At 34.1% G+C, this 22,317-nt stretch overlaps 1 protein-coding gene across 1 annotated transcript; it reads right to left on the reverse strand.

Annotated features, from left to right (window-relative positions):
- Positions 1 to 20,472: 20,472 nt before the first annotated feature.
- On the reverse strand, positions 20,473 to 21,358 carry LOC129869697 (uncharacterized). The gene is made up of 2 exons (XM_055944341.1): positions 20,876 to 21,358; positions 20,473 to 20,724 (listed from the first exon to the last, which is right to left on the reverse strand). Exons 1-2 carry the CDS (start codon positions 21,356 to 21,358, stop codon positions 20,473 to 20,475), a joined length of 735 nt encoding a protein of 244 aa, XP_055800316.1.
- Between the last annotated feature and the right edge of the window lie 959 nt (positions 21,359 to 22,317).

Raw genomic sequence — 22,317 nt, forward strand, 5'->3', positions numbered from 1 at the left:
TTCTCAAAAATGATTTTCCACGGTTCTCAACTTCCCAATGATCAATGATAATATGAACGAGGATGAATGCATTCACAACATATAAGGCATGGAGGTAATATACAACTCAACATGTAATACAAGGTTCAAAGTTCTCAAAATTTAACCTAAACATGATATTCACTCTCAATAGACAGTAATGGAAAGAAAATGCCTCAAATTAAGTGTTCACCCATTTTCTACAATACTTTAATACTCAGGTATGCTCAAAACCCCCAACTCAACCCCTCGGGCGGGAATTTCAAATCAAATGGTCTCCTCACACCTCTCTCACAGGCATGTCATGAATCACACATGTTCAAAACAGATAAGTTATCAAATAAGGGCCCTACACGGGCTACACAGAAAAAATAAGCTCCTACATGGGCATCGCATAATAAATAAGCCTCCACAAGGGCATATCAAAATAATCTAACAGTCCCAAGTTACACTACGACCCTCATCCCAAAGTCCACAACATAGAATTTGACTAATCACCCCAACTCAACCCCAAGAAGGATAGTCAAACCTACCTCAATTGTTGAAACAGCACGCGAATGCTCTACCAGATGAATAACCCTCGAATTCAATGCCCGAAATGATAACCCACTATCAAGAATGAAACATACGCGTCACAAGGAGCCAACGATACCATATTAGTAGGTTGCGGAACCAGTGGTAAAATAGTCCAAAAATTGATCATTTTAGAAAAAGGCCAAGAAATTTTTTATAAAATTACATTCTACTAGTAATAGGGAATTCATGGTTGAAAAACCCATAGAAATAGAGTATAAAATGAGTTAAAAATCACTATTTTCCTTGAATTCGGGTAAGGGAAGAAAACAAGAAATTTGGGGTTTGAAACTAAGAATTAAGTGTTGGAATCACCAAATAATTAATGAAAAAGAAAGGTTTTAGGTCAAAATTCACTTACGCAACAATCGTACTCGAAAACCTCTTCTCAAATCGCTTCTCCAATCTCTAAAGACTCAACAATGGAGGAAATAGGGGTTTTCCCAAATTTGAATACTATTCAGGTGAAAATGTGCATCGCGATCGTGATCTACTAATGCTCACGATCGCAAAGGAAACGGGATGAAAAAGACCATTGCGATCATGAATCACCTCTCGCGATCACGAAGACAAATACCATCACACATTGTGATCGCATGGTCCTAAGTCATGATCGCAATGAACAAACGTAAGTTGCACCAGATCCAGTAGAACCCAAACTCAAATTCTCTGATTAGACCCTCGGTATTAGTTTGAAATCCCCTATACACCAACCTTATATGTACTCCTACTAAATTCGACGTTCTAGACTCGATGAAACCAATGAAATTCAAATTTGAGGTCTTCTTGACCCCAAAATCTGATAAGTCGCAACTTAACTAGTTTCGACATTTGAAATACCCAAAATATCCTAGGAACCTCTAAAAACTACAATGAAGTCATTTCTAGCGTTAGAATCACCTCCCAAAACCAGTGGAATCATTAGAAATTCAATTCAAGTCTCCGAACTTGATTTGTTAACAGAAGTCAAACTTAGCTCATTTAAAATCAAAATTTTCAACTTGAGACCTCAATTTCACGTATCAACCCCAAATCTGATTCTGATGACTCTCCTAGACCAATTTCCACATCTCGGAACTACTGAAATCAACGGAATTCCATTCTGAGACTCGAAACTCTAAATGGTATAAAATCTCACTTTTAGAACCACTTAAGCCTTAAAACTCAACAACTTGCACAATTCACAATGTAATAAGATTCAAATAGTTCCAACTACACAAACGGATCACATAACACTCGGGGGCACTAAAGATAGAGGTTAAAATGATAATTTCGCAAAAAATTCTAAAAATGACCCTCAAGTCATTACATTTTAGTATTACATATCCAACTTGTGAGCTTTGAGTCTGTTGCTCGAAAGTAATTCGTAGCTAAATTAGCATGGTTGTAAGACTAATTGACTATTTTGTTAAAGCATGTTTATTAGGTGTCAATCGAATTATGAGTATTAACTCCGTTATCTTGATTTGCCTAGTTTCTTAATACATTTTTCATGCACTTCATTTAAGCTTGTAAGCATCTAATTATCTCCCTATTTTGATTTGAGGATGTTGGAAATATAGCTTACGGATATTTGAATATTCTTAAATAGACCAAAGAACTATGTTGTGATTTCTTTCTAAATATGTTTTAGTAAATATCATATGTTACAACTTTCATTTGTTTGGTCATGAGACGACACAAATGTCCCTTGCTCTCACAATTCTTGTCCCTTGCTCATATTTATTTTCCTTTCATATTATTTGTTTTATATGAATTTCAATATTAATCTTTATTATCTTTCTTGCATGAACTCCCTTATCAAGTCCAATGGACTTCATCATACTTTGCAATTTACATTGGGCCACGGAGGCCCAAACCCGTCTTCATCGAGTCAACGTAGACCTTTGCAGAGAAAGGGAGACAAATATTACAGGTTTCGGAGGGCAACAATAAGATGTATACAACCAATATACAGTAGATATACATCGTCTATACAACAAATATGCATTGTATACACTGATATACAGTGTGTATACACTGATATACAGTGTGTATACATCCACTGATACAGGGACGAAACTTGGGTCTAAAGCCCAATATTTTAGCAGCAGCAAAAATAGGTCCAAACTCCTAGTCCAGGTGAATAAAAATTGGGTTTGGACCTAAGAATTGAGTTTGGGCGAAGCCCGAAAGCCTTTATTTATTAATCTTCTTTATTATACTAAATATTTGATTATTTTTGTAGTAACTGTAACATTACTTGTATAGTTTAATTTAGTTAAATTCCTTAAAGAGAAATCATTTTTTTAATATCAATTTGTTCTATTCAAATCGTTTTCTTTAATTGTCCTTCTTTTACGTAATCATTTATATTACAAATTTTATTTTCTTTACAAGTTATTTGAAATATTTAAAGTAAGTATTTTTTTCAAATAGTTTTAAATGTCTTTATTTTTTTTTTCAAAGTTAGTCAAATTAGAGTTTTCAAATTATCTGATGATCGCGCGTTAGCGGATACTTTGAGTGCTAATACCTTCTCCAAGTGAAAATTTGAATTCTTACATTTTTCTCTTAATTTTTAAGACTTAAATCTGTTAGGATCTTTTCGATTAAGTTTTCTTAATTTCTTCAAAAAAATTAAGTGTCGACTCCCTTTTTTAAGTTGATTTTTTTCCTAAAAAATCTTAATCAATTTTAAACTCTCTTTTTCCCACATAACACCTCTTACGTAGGAGAATTTGAAGAGATGATTTACTACCATGTTATGACTTTTTTTACAATCCAGACAAGAGTCCCTCTAAGAAGATGATTTTGAGGATCATTGAAGAGGAAAACTTGGGTTAGACATCTAGAGGTGTCTAGATCAAGGTATGTACGATGCTGGATAATTAAAAGAAATACATACACCAATATAAGGTGAAGACATCGTAGCACGTGTTTCATACCATGTGTGTTAAGCGATCAATGGATTAATAAAAGAATGATTCCCTGCTTCTTCATTGTGTGAGACCCCAAAAAGTTAAACTAACTTTTCATTAGAATACCCTTTAACCTTTTACTGATTCTTGAAGTTTCAATCAATGTTGCTACTTTAGCATGTCACTAATAGCAATGAAGGATTCAACAATCCAGTGCAGGAAAACAGTTGATTTAGAACAGATACATTCAAGTAGAAAGGGAAGATGATTGAAATGAACAATTTAACTAGTATACACAAGCCGACTATTACACTCGTATGTAATTGTGTATATGAAGTTAAACATGAATTCGAGTTCACCTACTTAAGAGGATGAGGGACCGAATAAGTTAGTGAATGAAGTTTGGGGTATTGTGAGTAAAAGTATCCTCATTTTAGTAATGAATTCGTTCCACATGTGATTGAATTTCTATGTGGAGCTTGAATTTTATGGAAAAACTCTTGATGCTCACAAGTGGCACAAACTATTTACCGTATGAATTGGGTGTCTTGTTAATGTTATACTGGTTAGGGTCTTGTTCATCATGTGCAAAGTGGGAGATGTTAGATTTCGTGAGTCAAATTTCACGTTTTATGAATCACCCATGTGAATTGATCCGGAGCCGACCCGTTTTTATTTTCTCTGAAAATAAGAGGATAAGAAAAGAAAGTTATGTGTTTTCAAAATTGAGGGGGAACAGTTACAAAGCGCACCCTTTAAGAAGGGGTGTTGTTTCTCTCGGAAAATGAAGAAACTAGAGACATTAACTAAAAAAAACAAAAAAAAAAAGACTAAAAGAAATCTATTTCTTCACTTAACATCAATACCAGAAGTATTTAGTTTGTGATAAACATATCGTGTCTAATTCTTACAACAGTAAACTATTTCCCCTTGAATAAGATAATAATTAGCTTACCTGGTTCTTCATATGTTCCCATTATGCCACATCTCAACCAAGTCTAATTTTACTTTTTGAATTACATTTCATAATCACAAGCACAAAAACTCATTTTGTTCACTAATTATGAAAACTCAATAATCCAGCTATAAACCTTTGTCAAAAAAAAAATCTTACATAAATAGCACCATTAAGAAAGCCCCCAAAACAGAACAAGACTTCCAGAAAGCAAACAGAATAAATGAAAAACTTGGGTAAACATGAGGAATCATGACACCCATCCCCGAAAAACACAAACAACTAAAAGACACTAAATTATGTTTTGTCAATTCTTGTCTTGCACTTGTGATTCATTTCTGTGATTGAAGGATCTTTGCAAATCCGATTCACTTCTGCGATTGAACGACCATTCTCGAATAGTAGACAAAAGTGGTTTCCACGATCGCGATTTAGTTGATCTTTCTCCAATTTTGTACGAAGTTGTGTTAGTTGCACCACTTTTAGCTATGCAACTAAGCTTTCTAGCTACTGGAACCAAATCTATTGGAGAAACACTTGATTGAAATAGAGATCCAGGCAACAAATAGTAAATATGACCTTGTTCTAACTTAGTATCAGGCTTGAGAGGCATTGAGGCAGCAGATAAAAGTTGGGCGTGAGTAAAGACAAAGTGCTTTTGGGATTTGCCCATGAGTTCATGTACACTAATAGGATGATCAAAATCCTCCACATGACCATTCAAATGTACCACTCGAATAGTCTTCAATATATCACAGGATTTGGGAGAAAAACAACAATATGTTGTTTTGATGTACATATTGCTATTTCCTTACTGCTCTCTAGTGTGTAAAAGGGCTCCCAAAGAAGATGTATTTTATATAAGGGAAAGATGGTGCTCGGAAAGAGTGATGGAGATAGATGATGAGAACTTGTAAGTCAAAAATCACGAATTTTAATTTTTGATTTAATTTTATTATTTTGGTTTTAAAACTTGAAGTAGTAATTACAATAAACTTATATTTTTTATTTTTTTATTTTTGATGTCCTTCATATTATCGTGGACGTGATTCTAGATAGAAAAGATAGAGGTGCGTATTAGAATAAAAGGCTAGTAGAAGTGGAATATTGTCTTGGAGTGCGTAGGTTTAGGCTCATTAGTGTCTATCATAATATTAGTCATATCCTTGTTGTTCTTGTCATATGTTGTGTATTGTGTTTAGATTATCTCATTATTTCGTTGTTATTATTGCTTCTTTCTTATAGACTTTACACTATTTTCCTTATTATCGATTATGTTTTTCATTGTTTTCTTCTTTATTTACTTGAATTTGATGCACTTGAGCTGAGGGTCTTTCGGAAAAAACTTGTCAGCCTCCTCGAAGTACTGGTACGGTCCGCATATATTCTATCCTCCTCAGACCCCACTTAATGAGATTACATTGGGAATGTTGTTGTAGTTATTTTTTTAAATAAGTACTTAAAAATAGGGAAACTACATAGATATGTTATATTAAAAAAATATTTACCATTAATAGCAGTAACATTTTTTCTTCACTGGACGTTTATAATACATTTATAACACAAGTTTACTACATATTAGCGAGAATAATATAATACACTTATAATACATTGTGTCAATTTCTTACCAAATAAGTATAATATATTTTAAAACACTTATAATACATTTATTGCATGCATAATTCACTTTTAATACATAACAAATTTATCATATTATTTCTATGTATTGCTATAGATGGTAATATATAAAACATATCGCTAAAATCAGTAATTATTTATTAAAAAGTGTTCATCCAAGTAATTTTTTCTTAAAAATAAGAAGAATTTCACCTATTTGGCATGAATTTGGTGTTCAATTTGTGAATAATATGAAGAAGATGGCTATTTGATTTTTTATCAAAAATTGCAAAAGTGGTCTATTTGATTTTTAATTTTTTTAAATATAATTTCTTATGTGTAATTAAAAAATGATGTGGAATGCCACGTGTAGTCGAGTGTATTACACCCACAATGATTGAATGAGAAAAAGGATTTGAAATGTTGTTTTCTAATGGGTTTAAGCATTCAGTTGGCAAACAGCTAAATAGAAGCGTTCAGCTGGCAAACGGCTAAGTAGAAGGGTTCAACTGATAACTGATAAACGGAACCAAATACAAGGGTCTTCGAGGTCATTCCGCCTTTTTTTATCTGAATATTACTTGTCCCAGTCAAAGTTCAACAAAATATTTCACGATTAGCTAAATATTATTATTAACCTTCAATATATCTAAAAATTTTCGTTAACCCATTACCCATGCACCATTTTTTTGAAGAAAAAAACATTTCTGTGGAGGTAATTATTACCGTACCAAACACACCAGCTTGGTTTGTTGTGGAAAAAAAAGAAAAAAAAAACCAAAGCTGGTCAATATTAGGACAAGACATGCCGTAGTCTTGGGGGTTGACGGAGTCAGTACAAAAATGCAATCATTATTCGTTATAGTCGAGCCACTTCATGTATCGCTTTAGGATTTAAGTTATATATAATATGTATTTATTGATCATATACCTATTTTTTATGGTAAATAATAATTTATAACAGCATACTCTGTCTATTTAAATTTATATGAAATATTTGATTGGACATAAAATTTAACAAAGAAATAAAAAAAATTCAATCTTGTGGCTTAATATAATACATGGATATTTATGTTGTTAAAAGTTATCTCATTAACAGTAAAATATGAAGTTTAAAGTTAAATTGCTATTAAAAATATAAATGCCATATTTTTTTTAACTGACAGTAAAAAAACAAAAAAGTGTTACATCGGTGAAGAAGACAACAATATATTGCTGCTATGACATTTATCTCACTATAGCTTAGAAAAATAATCTCCCATTGTACGATCTTGCGACTATGACATATATCTAACTACAACTTTGGAAAATAGGTCTCCCCTTGACTTGTAAAAAAGAGAAAAACTATGGTATTCTATTTGAGAATACACCATTGAAACTTGGAAGACAAGCACAAAATCAAAAAATCACGATCACATGTTAGGTAGCAATTTCACAAATATGTGAGAGGTTGAAAGACCTTGACTCTATAGTGGAAGATTTGACTAAAAATTGTTTAGACTTCTTCAATAAAATCCTGGAATAAGATAGCAATTTTGGTGATTGTGATAAAATCTATATATATTTTTAATACGAGAGGATACAACCTCCAAATTAAGCCAAGTAATTGCTTGTTTTTCTGTCACTTGTTAGGTTATGACAACCTTCTTCACAAAAAATGAAACAACAACATATTAAATAGAAAAAAAAAATTAAAAAAACAACTACATGCACCTTTAGTATTTGTTTTTTTTTTGAAAAAATTAATAAACTATTCATCTTTAAATTTTTGAAATAAGAAAAATTATCAATTCCTAATATATATCCACTACTTTTCACTTTAACGTTATAATTCAAAAGATTCTGAATAACCAATAAACAAATGAAAAATACATTAAAAAAACCAAAAAAAAAAATTATAATTGACTTATCTTCGTTGATGAGGAAAAAATATTTAATCTTTATTTTTTTAAAAAAATCCACACATTAGAATCACCCTTTACGTAGAGGAAGTTAAACTAATTAATCTTTAATTTTTGAAATTTGAAGGTTACCAACTATTAATATATATTCACTATTTCTTACCTTCACATTCTAATCCAAAACATTCTGAATAACTAATAAAAAAATAAAAAATACATCAACAAAAAAATCTACCATTATTGTGATGCTTTTTGAAGATCTACAATTGCTCTAGCCAAAGCTTCGAGAATCAATAAGTATCGTTAATTATTCTTTTTTTATGGCTTTTTATTCTTAAATTTTTTGCCTTAATAGAAACATATGACGATATCACTTGATTCTTTATTCTAAAATCACCAATTAATTGCGTAGGTGGAAATTTTTGGTTACAGAAGTTTCACAAAAAGTTTAAACAGAGGAATACCCCCTATCATAGAAAATGAAAAACTAAAGTTCCTTGAAGAAATGAGGACGAAATTATTTCAAACCACATTCTCACGTAACAATTATAAACTTCAAAAGAATGGATGAACAAACTATAATTCTTCAAGTTTTGATAAATAAAAGTGGTGATGCATCTATAAATTATTTATAAACTTAATTTTGTCATAATATAAAATCATAGTATTAGAGCTTTTAATCCCTCACAAATGAAAAAAAAAATTAAAGCTAACGATGAATTGTACATACAAATAAAAGATATTTAAACAATTACACAAAAATATATGATTTATTTCATTATACTAGAGATGATATTTGAAGATGGAACGAAATGGGTAGATTTCACTTAGATAAAAGTTAGATTTTGGGTTAGTGAGAATTCATATGATCAAACCCAATTTATGTCTTAGAACCCGTTTGGATTGGCTTATAAGTTGCTGATAAATTTTTTTCAACTTTTCTTGAATATTTGGCTGGCCAACTTAAAGTCATTTTGTGCTTAAAATAAGTCCAAAAAAATAATTGGGTATGTTTGGCTTAACTTATCTAAATGAGCTAATAAGTTAAAAATAGCTTATAAGCCAAAAAAATAAGTTAGATTACCCTAACTTATGTTTATAAGATATTTTTCGTTTATAAGCTGCTTAAAATAAGTTAAGCCGCAAAACATACACTTGATTATTGTTTCTTTAGCAACTTAACATATTGAGAAGATTAATAAAGAAAACAACTCTTTCAATTTTGTAAAGGTAAAAATTCTTAATTTCTTTGTTTCTCACTCTTCTTTTCATTTTCATGCAAATATTTTTAATAATGGGCAAGAATGGTTATTTTCTTTCTTGTTGGAAAGTATATAATAAAATTATAAAATGATGATGACTTACAAATTGCTATTTTCAGATTTTCATTGTTATCAACTTTATCCTTTTCATTTTTAAATTTTCATTCGACCATATAAAATCTCTATACATATATTTAACCTAAGATAATAACTGTTACTATTACTTTCAAAATTTTGAGTCAGAATTGACTTGAAAATGAATTCTCACTTATAACTTCTAAATTTTATCCTAATAATATTTAAGATAATATATTAATTATTTATATAAAATTAGTTTAAATTTTTAAATTAAATCCTAATATTATTTGTCACTATTAAGTTATACGTATTACTAAAGAATAAAATCTACAACATATTTTAAAGAAAGGCTAAATGAGAAAAAAAATATTATAAAATAAAAGAAGAGACGTATAGTTTCACACCCCTTTTTCAGTCGAATTTTTTCAATTTAAGTGACGGTATTGATTAGGAATTATTTTATTTTATTTATTTAGAGTCACCACTTGAAATTGAGTTTCGTTCCAAGCCATCTTATTTAATGTAATGACCCTCTAAGTCATTTTCATCATTTTATGATCTTTTCAGTGTTTAAAGATTTACTATAGCGATTCCAAGTCATTTATGACTTGCTGGCACTGACCGTTCGGTCGCCTAGTCGTTCGTTTGAGATTTATGCCTGTTTTTCTGTTTTGGAGCCTTTGAAACTTGAATATTTGATTTCGGTCAAAACTCAGGTAAACTCATGAGTTCCATTAGCTCAAGAATGGTCATTTTATGCTAGTAGCATGGTCAGCTCGAGTTTTGAGGCTTTCGATACGAGTGTGAACCATTAGGCATTTTAGTCATTAAGCTTTGACATAAGTTTGACTTTAGTCAACATTCTTGGTAAACATGCTCGATTGAAATTATATCAGCGCAATTAGCTCCGTAATGTCACGTTTGATCTAGAATAAAATTTTGTGCTCTTCCTTAGGCTTCCAGTCTAATTCTGAGGCCCCTTATGGGTTTTGACTTAAAACGACGCTTGGGAGTTGTCACGCCCCGGGAGGGTACACTAGACGTAACCGGCACTCAGAAACCATTTCTGGCTTCCAAGCGAACCACATAGCCTGATCGCACATCCGTTCATTCATTCATTCAGCGGAAAGTTTAAAAATAAAGAATAATTTAGCGGGCAACTCAAATCCCCCATCCAACTCGAAGAATAAAGGCCATGGACCAACAAATCAACTAAAATATTTGTCATTAAAAATAGTTTGACAAGAATAACTCAAGATAGAAGTACTCAATCGACTCATCACTATCTAGTCTATGAAGCCTCTATCACTACTATCTAATTGGTGCCAATGACATGTTCATGGCTACCTCAAATCAAAATGAAAAGGGCTAACTCGATGCAAGAATACACAGACGGTGTCCTCCGAATGTAGGGGAAGACTCACCAATACGCTGAGTGCGAATAGATCCCCAATGATGCTCCTATTAACAATCTCTTAACCCTGTCTCTACATCATGAAACGATGCAGGTCCAAATGGACGTCAGTACGTGAAATGTACGAGTATGTAATATGGCAGAATGAAACATACCTCAAGGAAGAGTAGCAACGGTCCAAATATCTCAAATCAGAAAGATAAGAGAGACTCAACAAGGCGTCATAAGTCTAAAGTAATAATACATTTTTAGACAAAGACCAATCATATACCATACAGTCCAATCCAATCATACATAATACAGTTCAATCAAATCATTTACAATTCGATCCCTTTCAATCATGTACAATCCGATTATATACACTCAACTCAACAATCAACTCAATAATCAAATCCAATCTAGTCACATACCATTCTATTCAATCCAATCACAATTCATCTACTCCAATCCGACCATATACAATCTACTCAATATTCAACTCAGCAATCAGCTCAAAGGACTCAACTCAGTAAATATGCAAATCAAATTATGCAACGTTTTACAATTCAACTCGAAGGACTCAACTCAATAAATATGTAACAACTCACTCGAGTGTCCTAAGTCTAACAAGAAATAGTTTAGAAATGACTAACTCATAAACATATAGCAACTCACTTAACTCAACTGACTCAGAGCACTATCAAGACCTAAATGGGAGTTTCTCTTAACTGACAACCATCACTTATGAGCCAGTGAAAGTACAACAAACCGACGTTGTTGCCGCGTCCGTTCATACCTTGCCAGGGTATGAACGAATCAACCAATCATGGATCCAATCCAACCAAGTCCTATAATGTCAGGACAAAACTCTCGGGGAAGCATTCGACTTTAACGGTTCAATCCCCCCTACGTTTGGCAACACAGGTATTGGGTTCGAATATGGACTATACTCTTGCCCAATTCGGTGCTCGATACTCCTCCCATGACTCCATGCTCATAAAACTCCTCCAATCATCTCAAACAAGCCCTCACGTCTAGTTTCATGTGGAACATTGCCACCTTATCAACTCTGTTCTTATTTCAACTCAATTAACTCATAATGACAAGTCTCATTGGACTCTTTTCAAAACTCAACTCAAATCATCAAACTCTTCTCTTTAAAACTCGTACAATCTCAACTCGATGAATGCAGAAAATATTATGTACATTAAAACATAATTTCAACCCCTCAACTCAAATCAACATAGATACTTTAATGTAAAAATACTCAACTCATTTAAAGGCTCCTCATACTCAACTCATACTTAAACTCCTTTCTAAATCAAAGATGAAACTAATAATTCCTTAGACTCAAAATAGCGTGTAAATGGTTTATGCAAAATGGTTCACAAATAATTTATTTAAAGCTCCTCCTCAAAAGATAATTTATTTTCAAAATATTCCTAAGACTCCAATCAACTCAAATTATGCACATCACATACCACAAAATCACATTAGACTCCAATCCACTTCATCACATAACATCCTCATCAATATACCTCTTCATCAACCATTCTACATATATTAGATAAGCACCATTCACATCATCACTCACATCATCATCAAAACATCATCATCACATCATCATCATATATTATCATTTACATCATCATCAAACATTATCATCACATCATTGTCAAGTATCATCATCACATCAATCATCAAACATCTACTCCAAAATCCTTATTTTTGTCCTATGTTCATTTTATAGAAGCAAAGGGACATTCTTAACTAATCAATTCATTCTTTTCATTCCAATCAATACATATATACACACAACTATCCATCTCAACCTCAAGACATTTATGACAAGAAATCTCATCTTGGGTTCATGTGAATGAAACATGAACTCATACTCTCAACAAAACTCAACTCAAGAATATCGTCAATACCTATAAATCTATATACAAAGATACATTTGTAGTTAATAATATGAAAAATAACTATTTAAAAACTCAAGTCATTAAAATTATCAATCAACTATTTGTATCTAAAAACATTCCATAGTTTAGGAAAAACTTTCAAGAAAACCTTTCTAGAAGGTGCAATTCTTTCAAAACTCCTAACCAACACATCTATGGGCATATGGAAGAACTCAATCCATATTTTTGGTTAGCCTTACATAACTTGTTTGAAGACTTTGAAGAAAACCTTGTGGTTGGGTCTTCAATAGAGGACTCAAACCTTGAAGCTCTTGGAACTCTTCTTGTTGGAGAAGAAGAAGAAGAAGAAGAGAGAGAGAGAGAGATAGGTTTCTAGGGATTTTAGAGAGAGAGTGAGGGATTGAAAATGATCCCAAAATGTGTTAGGGATGATACATATATAATTTGGGTAAGTTTCCAAATTATCCCTCCTCAAAAGTTCTGAAAATAGGCTAAAAATGCACCTGGCGGGATAGTGGCGCGTCGCGCCCTTGCAGCGCTAGGCTGATTACGCCTAAAACCTGCACACCTCGTAGTGGTGCGCCGCTCCAAGGACCAAACTACTGAGGCACATTCTTGGCGCGATAGTGGCGCATCGCGCCCTTACAGCGCCAAGGCTAATATTTTCTGGGTTCTGGAAATTGGCTTAAAAGACCCTACACACCTTTTAGTGGCGCGCCGCGCCAGAGCCCAAACTACTGAGGCATGTTCTGGCGCGATAATGGTGCGTCGCGCCACTGCGGCACCAAGCCCAGTTTTCCTAGCAATTGCAACCCTGGCCTGAAAATCTCTACTGTGCTAGTTCATCTTAGGATCGTCATATCTTTTGACTCTGAACTTCAAAAATTATATTCTTAGTGACGTTGGAAAGAAGACTCGACGACCTTTAATTTGGTAGGTCATGGGCCACCCAGATTGTCATCTTTCAAAAGATAGGGTCATTAGAAGTCGACCCTATACACGAACTCATCCTAAAACTTAACAACGATGAATCTTTTGGACTTAGCTTGGTCCTAGGGGTCCTCTGTGACCCCACATCACCTCCAACACTCTTCAATTTCTCAGTTACTCGTCTTAACTCAAGCACATACCTCAAAATAAATACGGTTGACCCTATCCGTGTACAAGAAAGGTCCGACTCTTAGGGAAAAATTTTGAGGGGTGTTACAGGAGTGAGACTCATTTTTTGTCGAGATGATCTCGAATGAAAATTTTGACTGCATCATTGAGTTTGAAACGTTGAATTTAGTGGGATAGCATAATCCGTTTGCATTCACAAGATTTTGAACGAGTCTAAAGCCCCGTCGGGACTTTTCCTCAACTTAAAGGTTTGTTGATGCAAACCAAATTTGTTCTCTGCATCCGCAAAGGAGTTCCACATTTGCTGAGGGTTTCTGGTTTATTCTCCGCATTCGCAGAGGGGTTCCACGTTCACTGAGGGTTGCTGGTCTATTTTTTGTGTTCGCTAAGGGTTGTTGGTTTGTTCTCCACATTCGCGGAGGGTTGGTGGGTGCGTACTCCGTGTCTACGGGAGATGCTTCGCGTTTACAGAGGGTTAATTTCCTGGCAACTTAAATTCTTAAAAGACCCATTTTTAGCTTTATTCTCAAAACTTGAAACTTGAATATCTCGAGTTCCAGAGATCCATTTTGGGTTATTCGAATTCAGGGTGTTTGGAAAGTTCGTGGACTCATCATTTAAGGTATTCTGTTCAGAAGAGACTGCTCTCTCTTTTTTCTTTAGCTTTAATGGAGTTTTTCTTACATGGACTGATTTTTTCATTTCGAAGAATCGAATTGTGTACCATTTCTTAGATCTATGAAGTTTGACTAGGAATAAGAGTAAATGGCTTGTGGATTGTTGTAGAAGAGGGTGGACGGAAGATGTCGTGAAATTTTAAAATAATTTTTTGTGGATGGTGGTGGGACCGACGACGGTGGCAGTGGTTGACGGACAGCACTAGGGGAAAGAGAAGAGGAGAGAAAAGAAATAATAGTGCCAAAAATATGATTTTTAAGTTCTTTTATATTTATGATAAGGTCTAATGAGATCTATTGGATCAAAAACTATAGACCATTGAGATTAAACTTAAGTCATAGTTATTGGACAGAACTAAAAATTAATTGGGCTGTCAGAATTTGGTACCAATCAGTTCAATTCAATCAAAATTGAGTATTTTGGGCCCATTCATTTTTCTTTTACATAGAAAAAATGCTAAAAGTACAAAAAATAATCTTATATATATATATCAAAAATTAAATATATCAAAAATTAGGTGTTCACATTAATCCCCTCTTTACTTGAAAACATGAAGAGCTTTCTAGAAACAAAACTGAATGAAATGGCTATTTTTTGACTATTTCAAACTCCGTTGAAAGCAATTTTGAAAAAGGTGAATGAACCTTGCTTTTGAGGTTGCCTACATAATGGTTAAAAGAAATCAGGTCAGTATAGTTTGAGAAAATTTGAAACTATCAAATATTGTGCTCAAGATGTTGCTTCTTGTTGCTTGTCAACATATCCTGTCTAAAGTTACATAAAAAAAAAGCTAGAAACTATGCATCTCTACATTCCAGGAATTTCAAGATCCCTGTATAATATCTCTTCCTAGAGTCTTATCTTGATCTTTGATTTGCTCTGTGTATTATCTTTAAGATTGATCTTGATGCTCTCTTGGCAGACTGTGGATCATCCTTATGTGTATGTTCTGATTTGAGATAGAGGTTGACTCTCGAGACACAAGACCACAAAATGAAGACTCCGAATAGGATGAGCTTCTGCTAGAAAAAGAAAGGATATAAAATCATGAAATAGGAAATATAACATAGGAGGAAAAAGAGGAATGTGGTGTATTGCCTTGAGAGTTTCAAATTGGGACATATTGTCCTTGTGGGTTAACATAGATTGGGCGTATTACCCGAAAGATGAATATGGTATGTATTGCACATGAATGAAAGATTGGTGCGTATTGCCCATGATGAAAGACTGATTTATATTGCCTAAGATATGATGGTTCGTATTGCCCTTGAATGAAAGACTGGTGCGTATTACACAGGAATGAAAGACTGGTGCGTATTGCCCGGGATAGAAATGTGGTGTGTATCACTCATGAATGAAATGCACAGGAATAAAAGACTGATGCATACTGTCCAGGATAGAAATATGATGCGTATTGCACATGAATAAAAGACTGGTGTGTTGCCCAAAATATTTTCAACTAGGAGATGTTTTCATAATGAGAAAATGAGATCGAACGAAGTTTTTGGATTGAGAGGCAAAAATGTGAATAGTGTGAGATGAAGCAATAAAACATGTGAGGACTTTGGAGAACCTCTTTTGTGATGTTTCATTTCTCCAACTTGTAATCCTGCATTTTCTGTTATCCTTATGTTGAGCAAAAGAGGGAAAATTGTTAGTTTAAAAAATGATGGTTGGTTTGTGTCCTTGATGTTCTAATGACTCGACCATACTTTTGACCATTTTCTCAAATTCTGATTCAAACCTTGACTAAACAACATTTCTGAAGCTTCCTTTTTTTTAATTAGAGACCTCAATCTTCCTAGTACTATTAAATACCATAGTGCAATTGATTTCCTGGAGAGCGAATTTTGCCTTTGAAAATTTCTGATGGCTTAATATGCTTTATAATGTTTCTTCACACGTTTTTTTGGTGACGATCTCAGGTGTCTTTATTCCTCGATCGATGTCATATTGAATCAGGTACTCAGATTTGCTTTTTGAGAAATCGTATTGAGCTTTACAACCTCTTCGCTTTGTTTTGACGCAATATTATATCAAAAAAGACTCTAAAGGTATTAGATTTAAGAGTAGGAAAAATTAAATCAAGACAGACTTATACAATAAAAGGATATTCCTTTTAACTTATCTGGAGGCATATGCCAACTTTGAATGAACCATGACATGCACTTTGGATTTGAGATCCATTTGAGTTTCCTAGTTCCCAAAGATTAAATCATTATTGATCTAGAATTGGTCTTTGTATTCAAACAATGTTTCATGCTGAGGTGTTGAGAGTCCTTATTTGGCTAGCAATGCCTTTTGTAAACTTCCTCCATTTAACCTATGAAACCCCGGAATTTTGTTTCGCAAAGACTCGAACATTTCTTCACGTGTGGGTAGACTCGGACCGGAGGACTTGTAATTCTACACATGAGTTAGGATTAATTCCTAAGTATTTTAAGTGTGTTAGATGTGTTTAGGGGTCATAAGGGATCTCTAACACCAAGTCGAGTCCAAAGAACTCCAATCGATTAAGTTTTCGGATGATTTAGTATAAGGGTCAACTTCAAATGACTATATCTCCTAGGATATAAAGAACTGTATGTCCCATGAACTACCAAATTAAAGTTCTTCGAGTCTTCTTTCCAACGCCACTAAGATTGTAATTTTTGGAGTTCGGAGTAAAAAGTTATGGCCAGTTTACTACAGACTAGTACTGCAGGAATTTCAGGCCTGGGCGAAATTCAGGCTTGGCGCTCCAGTGGCGCCCCACGCCACTATAGCGCCAGAAAACAACCTCAGTAGTTTGGGCCTTGGCGCGATGCGCCACTATTAGATGTGCAGGGTTTTAAGCCTATTTTAGCTTGGCGCTGCAGTGGCATGACGCGCCACTATAGCGCCAGCAGGACTTTTGCCCAAATTTCCAGATTTTTGGAAGAGGGGCAACTTGGACTTTTTCCAAATTATATATACACCATCCTTGAGCATTTTAAACCATTATTTTCAGCTTCTCTCTCTCTCTAAAAAGCCCTAGAAATTTTCCCTCTCTTCTTCTTCTTCTTCCCCAAATCCATCTCCAACAAAGGGTACCTTCAAGAATTCAAGCCTTCCATTGAAGACCTAACATCAATTTCCTTCAAAGTCTTCAAACAAGGTATGTGAGGCTAACCTAAAATATAGATTGAGTTCTTCCATATGCCCATAGATGTGTTGGTTAGGAGTTGTGAAAGAGTTGCACCTTCTAGAAAGGTTTTCTTGAAAGTTTTCCCTAAACTAAGGAATGTTTTTAGATACAAATGGTTGATTGATGATTTTAATGACTTGAGTTACTAAATAGTTATCTTTTATATTATTGATTTCAAATGTACCTTTGTATATAGATTTATAGATGTTGACGATATTCTTGAGTTGAGTTTTGTTGAGAGTATGGATTCATGTTTCATTCACATGAACCCAAAATGAGATTTCTTTGTAATAATTGTCTTGAGGTTGAGGTGGATGGTTTTGTGTATATGTGTATTGATTGGAATGAAAAGAATGAATTGGATAGTTAAGAATGTCCTCTTTTCTTCTATAAAATGAAATAGGACTACAATAAGGAATTCGGAGTGGATGTTTGACGATTGATGTGATGATGATATTTGATGATGATATGATGATAATGTTTGATGATGATGTGATGATAATGTTTGGTGATGAAGTGGATTGGAGTCTAATGTGATTATGTGACAATGATGTGCATAATTTGAGTTGATTGGAGTTTTAGGAATATTTTGAAAATAAATAATCTTTTGAGGAGGAGCTTTAAATAAATTATTTATGAACCTTTTTTCATAAACTATTTATACACTACTTTGTGTCTAAAGAATTATTAGTTTCATCTTTGATTTAGAAAGGAGTTTAAGTATGAGTTGAGTATGAGAAGCCTTTAAATGAGTTGAGTATTTTTACATTAAAGTATCTATTTTGAGTTTGAGTTGAGGAGTTGAAATTATATTTTAATGTACATAATATTTTTCTGTATTCATTAAGTTGAGATGGTATAAATTTTTAAAGAGAAGAGTTTGATGATTTGAGATGAGTCGATTTGAAAGAAGGTCCAATGAGACTTGTCATTATGAGTTAATTGAGTTGAAATGAGAATAGAGTTGATGAGGTGGCAATGTTCCACATGAAACTAGTGGTGAGGGCTTGTTTGAGATGATTGGAGGAGTTTTATGAGCATGGAGTCATGGGAGGAGTATCGAGCACCGAATTGGGCAAGAGTATAGTCCGTACTCAAACCCAATACCTGTGTTACCAAACATAGAGGGGATTGAACTGTTAAGTCGGATGCTTCCCCGAGAGTTTTGTCCTGACATTATAGGACTTGGTTGGATTGGATCCATGATTGGTTGATTCGTTCATACCCTGGAAAAGTATGAACGAATGCGGCAACAACGTCGGTTTGTTGTACTTTTACTGGCTCATAAGTGATGGTTGTCGATTAAGAGAAACTCCTATTTAGGTCTTGATAGTACTTTGAGTCAGTTGAGTTGAGTGAGTTTCTATATGCTTATGAGTTAGTCCTGTCTAAACTATTTCTTGTTAGACTTAGGACACTTGAGTGATTTGTTACATATTTATTGAGTTGAGTCCTTTGAGTTGAATTGTAAAACGTTGCATAATTTAATTTGCATATTTACTGAGTTGAGTCCTTTGAACTGATTGTTGAGTTGAATGCTGAGTAGATTGTATATGGTCGGATTGGAACAGATGAATTATCATTGGATTGAATATAATGATATGTGACTAGATTGGATTTGATTATTGAGTTGATTGTTGAGTTGAGTGCATATAATTGGAGCGTACATGATTGAAAGGGATCGAATTATAAATGATTTGGTTGAACTGTATTATACATAATTGGGTTGGATTGTATGGTAGATGATTGGTCTCTGTCTAAACTGTATCCTTACTTTAGATTTACGACGCTTTATTTGAGTCCCTCTTATCTTCCTGAGTTGAGATATTTGAACCAACGTTACTCTTCCTAGAGGTATATTTCATTCTGCCATTTTACATACCAGTACATTCCACGTACTGATGCCATTTGGCCTGCATCATTTCATGATGCAGAGACAGGTTTATGAGATCGTCAATAGGAGCATTATTGGCAATTTATTTGCACTCAGCGTATTGGTGAGTCCTCCCCTACATTTGGAGGACACCGTTTGTGTATTCTTACATCGAGTTAGCCTTTTTTATTTTTATTTGAGGTAGCCATGAACATGTCATCGGCACCAATTAGATAGTAGTGATAGAGGCTTTATAGACTAGATAGCGATGAGTCGATTGAGTATTTCTATCCTTGAGTTATTCTTGTCAAACTATTTTTAAATGACAAATATTTTAGTTGATCGGTCGGCCCATGGTCTTTATTCTATGGGTTGGATGGGTGATTTGAGTTGCCCGCTAAATTATTCTTTATTTTTAAACTTTCTGCTGAATGAATGAATGAACGGATGTGTGATCGGGCTATGTGGTTCGCTTGGGAGCCAGAAATAGTTTCTGAGTGCCGGTTACGTCTAGGGTACCCTCCCGGGGCGTGACATAACCATTTTCATGTTGTTCTCTCTCATTATCTTAAGGTGCCCATGAGGGTTTTCACTGATAAGACTCTTTTTCTTTGCCTTATGATACCCACAAGGGTTTTCACCAATAACACTCTTTTTTTCAATGTCTCACAATATTGTCCTTGATGCTCATTTCTCTTTGCAAGACATGTTGAATCTGACACTTTTGAAGAGTTGGTCAGAAATTGATTGTTGAATAGAATCATAAACAAAGTTACAGTTTTGAAACTATTCTAGCAAAAAAATAAAAAATTACCCCAGTTTTGGTAAAGATTGGAGATATTAATTTTTGAAGTGATGCGACTGAACCTCAGAAAGAGCTGCCTATATATTCTTTCAGAATCAGGTCGAACGTAATTCAAACTTTCAAAGAGAGAGGATTTTTTGTAGAATGATGGGCCTTTGTCATTTCAATCATAGAATGCCAATCATCGCTTGTCATGATGTTTTTAAAATGCATCAGATGTAGTATATTTTGACTGCATCCACATTAACGATTATGTCTGTGATCTTTCCCTCCACGTCAGTAAGATGTAATGCTCCTTTGGACAATGCTTCCTTGATAAGATATGGGCCCTGCCAATTTGGGACAAACTTTCCCTTGGCTTCTTCCTGATGTGGAAAGATGCATTTTAATGCCAGTTGGCCTACTTCAAAATGTCTTGGATGCTCCCTTTTGTTGTATGCACGGGCCATCTTTTGTTGATAAAGCTGGCCAAAACAAAAAACCACTAGTCATTTTTCATCTGTTAATGTCAGCTGCGCTAATTGGGTTTTGACCCATTTAGTATCCTCAATTTCATCTTTCAGCTTCCACAATAATTTAGTGAGATGGAATTTTGACTTTAATCGATATTACAACCTTGATTCCATACATTAGCAAGTAAGGTGTTGCACCAATCAAAGTGCGTACTATTGTGCGATAACCAAAGAGTGTGAAAGGAAACTTTTCATGCCATTGCCTGGTGCCTTGAACCATCTTTTTGAGAATTTTTTTGATATTCTTGTTGGCAGCCTCCACAGCTACATTGGCCTTTGGATGGTATAGACTAGAATTGTGATGCACAATTTTAAATTGCTCACATCCATCCTTCATCAAGTTTCCATTCAGATTAGCAGCATTGTCTGTGATGATAGTTCTTGAGATACCAAAACGACAAATGATGTTAGAATGGACAAAGTATACTACCATTTTCTTAGTGACTACTTTGAAAGTGACTACCTTCACCCATTTAGTTAAGTAATCAATTGCGAGTAAAATGAATCGATGTCCATTTGAAGCTTTTGGCTCAATTGGTCTGATGACATCCATTTCCCAAGCAGAAAAAGGCCAAGGAGCATCCATAAGGTGCAACTCTGAAGGAGGTGAATAAATTAAGTCACCCTAGCACTAATGACATTTTCTCACAAAGTGAAAGCAATCCCTTTCCATGGTAACCCATTAATACCCTGGTCGAACTATATTTTTTGTAAGAACATATCTATTCATGTGTGGTCTACACAACCCAGCATGTACTTCATTCATGATTTTCTCAGCTTCTTCAGTATCCACACATCTCAACAAGTTCAAATTCGAGGTTCATTTATATAAAATTTTCTCACTCAAATAGTAACCACTAGTAGACACCTAATACTTCTTTTTTGGCTTCCATTAGCATAGTCTGGATATTTTCTTTTTTTCAAAAATTCTTTGATGTCTAGGTACCATGGCTCACCAGCCATCTCTACTTCAATTATGTTATAATAATCGTGTTGGTCACAAACTTGAATTTCCAAAGGATTGATGCAAGTGTTGCCAGGGTATGGAATCATTGAGGTCAAAGTAGCCAACGCATTTGCCAATTCATTATGAAACCTAGGAATATATGTAAACTCGATGGACTTAAACCTTTTGCTGAGGTATTCCACACACTGTTTGTATGGAAGGAGATTGAGGTCTCGAGTTTTCCATTCTCCTTGAGCTTGGCAAATAAGCAGATCAAAATTTCTCATTACAATCAATTCCTACACATCCAAATTTATTTTCATATTCAGACACATATTACAAGCTTTATGCTCTATTATGTTATTTGTGCTGAATAAACGCAGTTGTGTTGTTATAGGGTAATATTTCCCTTGGGCGATGTGAGAACCGCCCCAATCCCTATGCCTTTTATGTTGATTGCTCCATCAAAGTACAATTTTCAAGCTAGAGTTTCATCCAGATCTACTTCCTCAATTGAATTAACCTCTTAATCTAGAAAATATGTATCCAATAATTCATATTCGCCATTGATTGGGTTCTCCGCCAAATAATCTGCCAAT

Source organism: Solanum dulcamara, chromosome 10 (genome assembly GCF_947179165.1).
Source record: "Solanum dulcamara chromosome 10, daSolDulc1.2, whole genome shotgun sequence".
Classification (NCBI taxonomy): domain Eukaryota; kingdom Viridiplantae; phylum Streptophyta; class Magnoliopsida; order Solanales; family Solanaceae; genus Solanum; species Solanum dulcamara.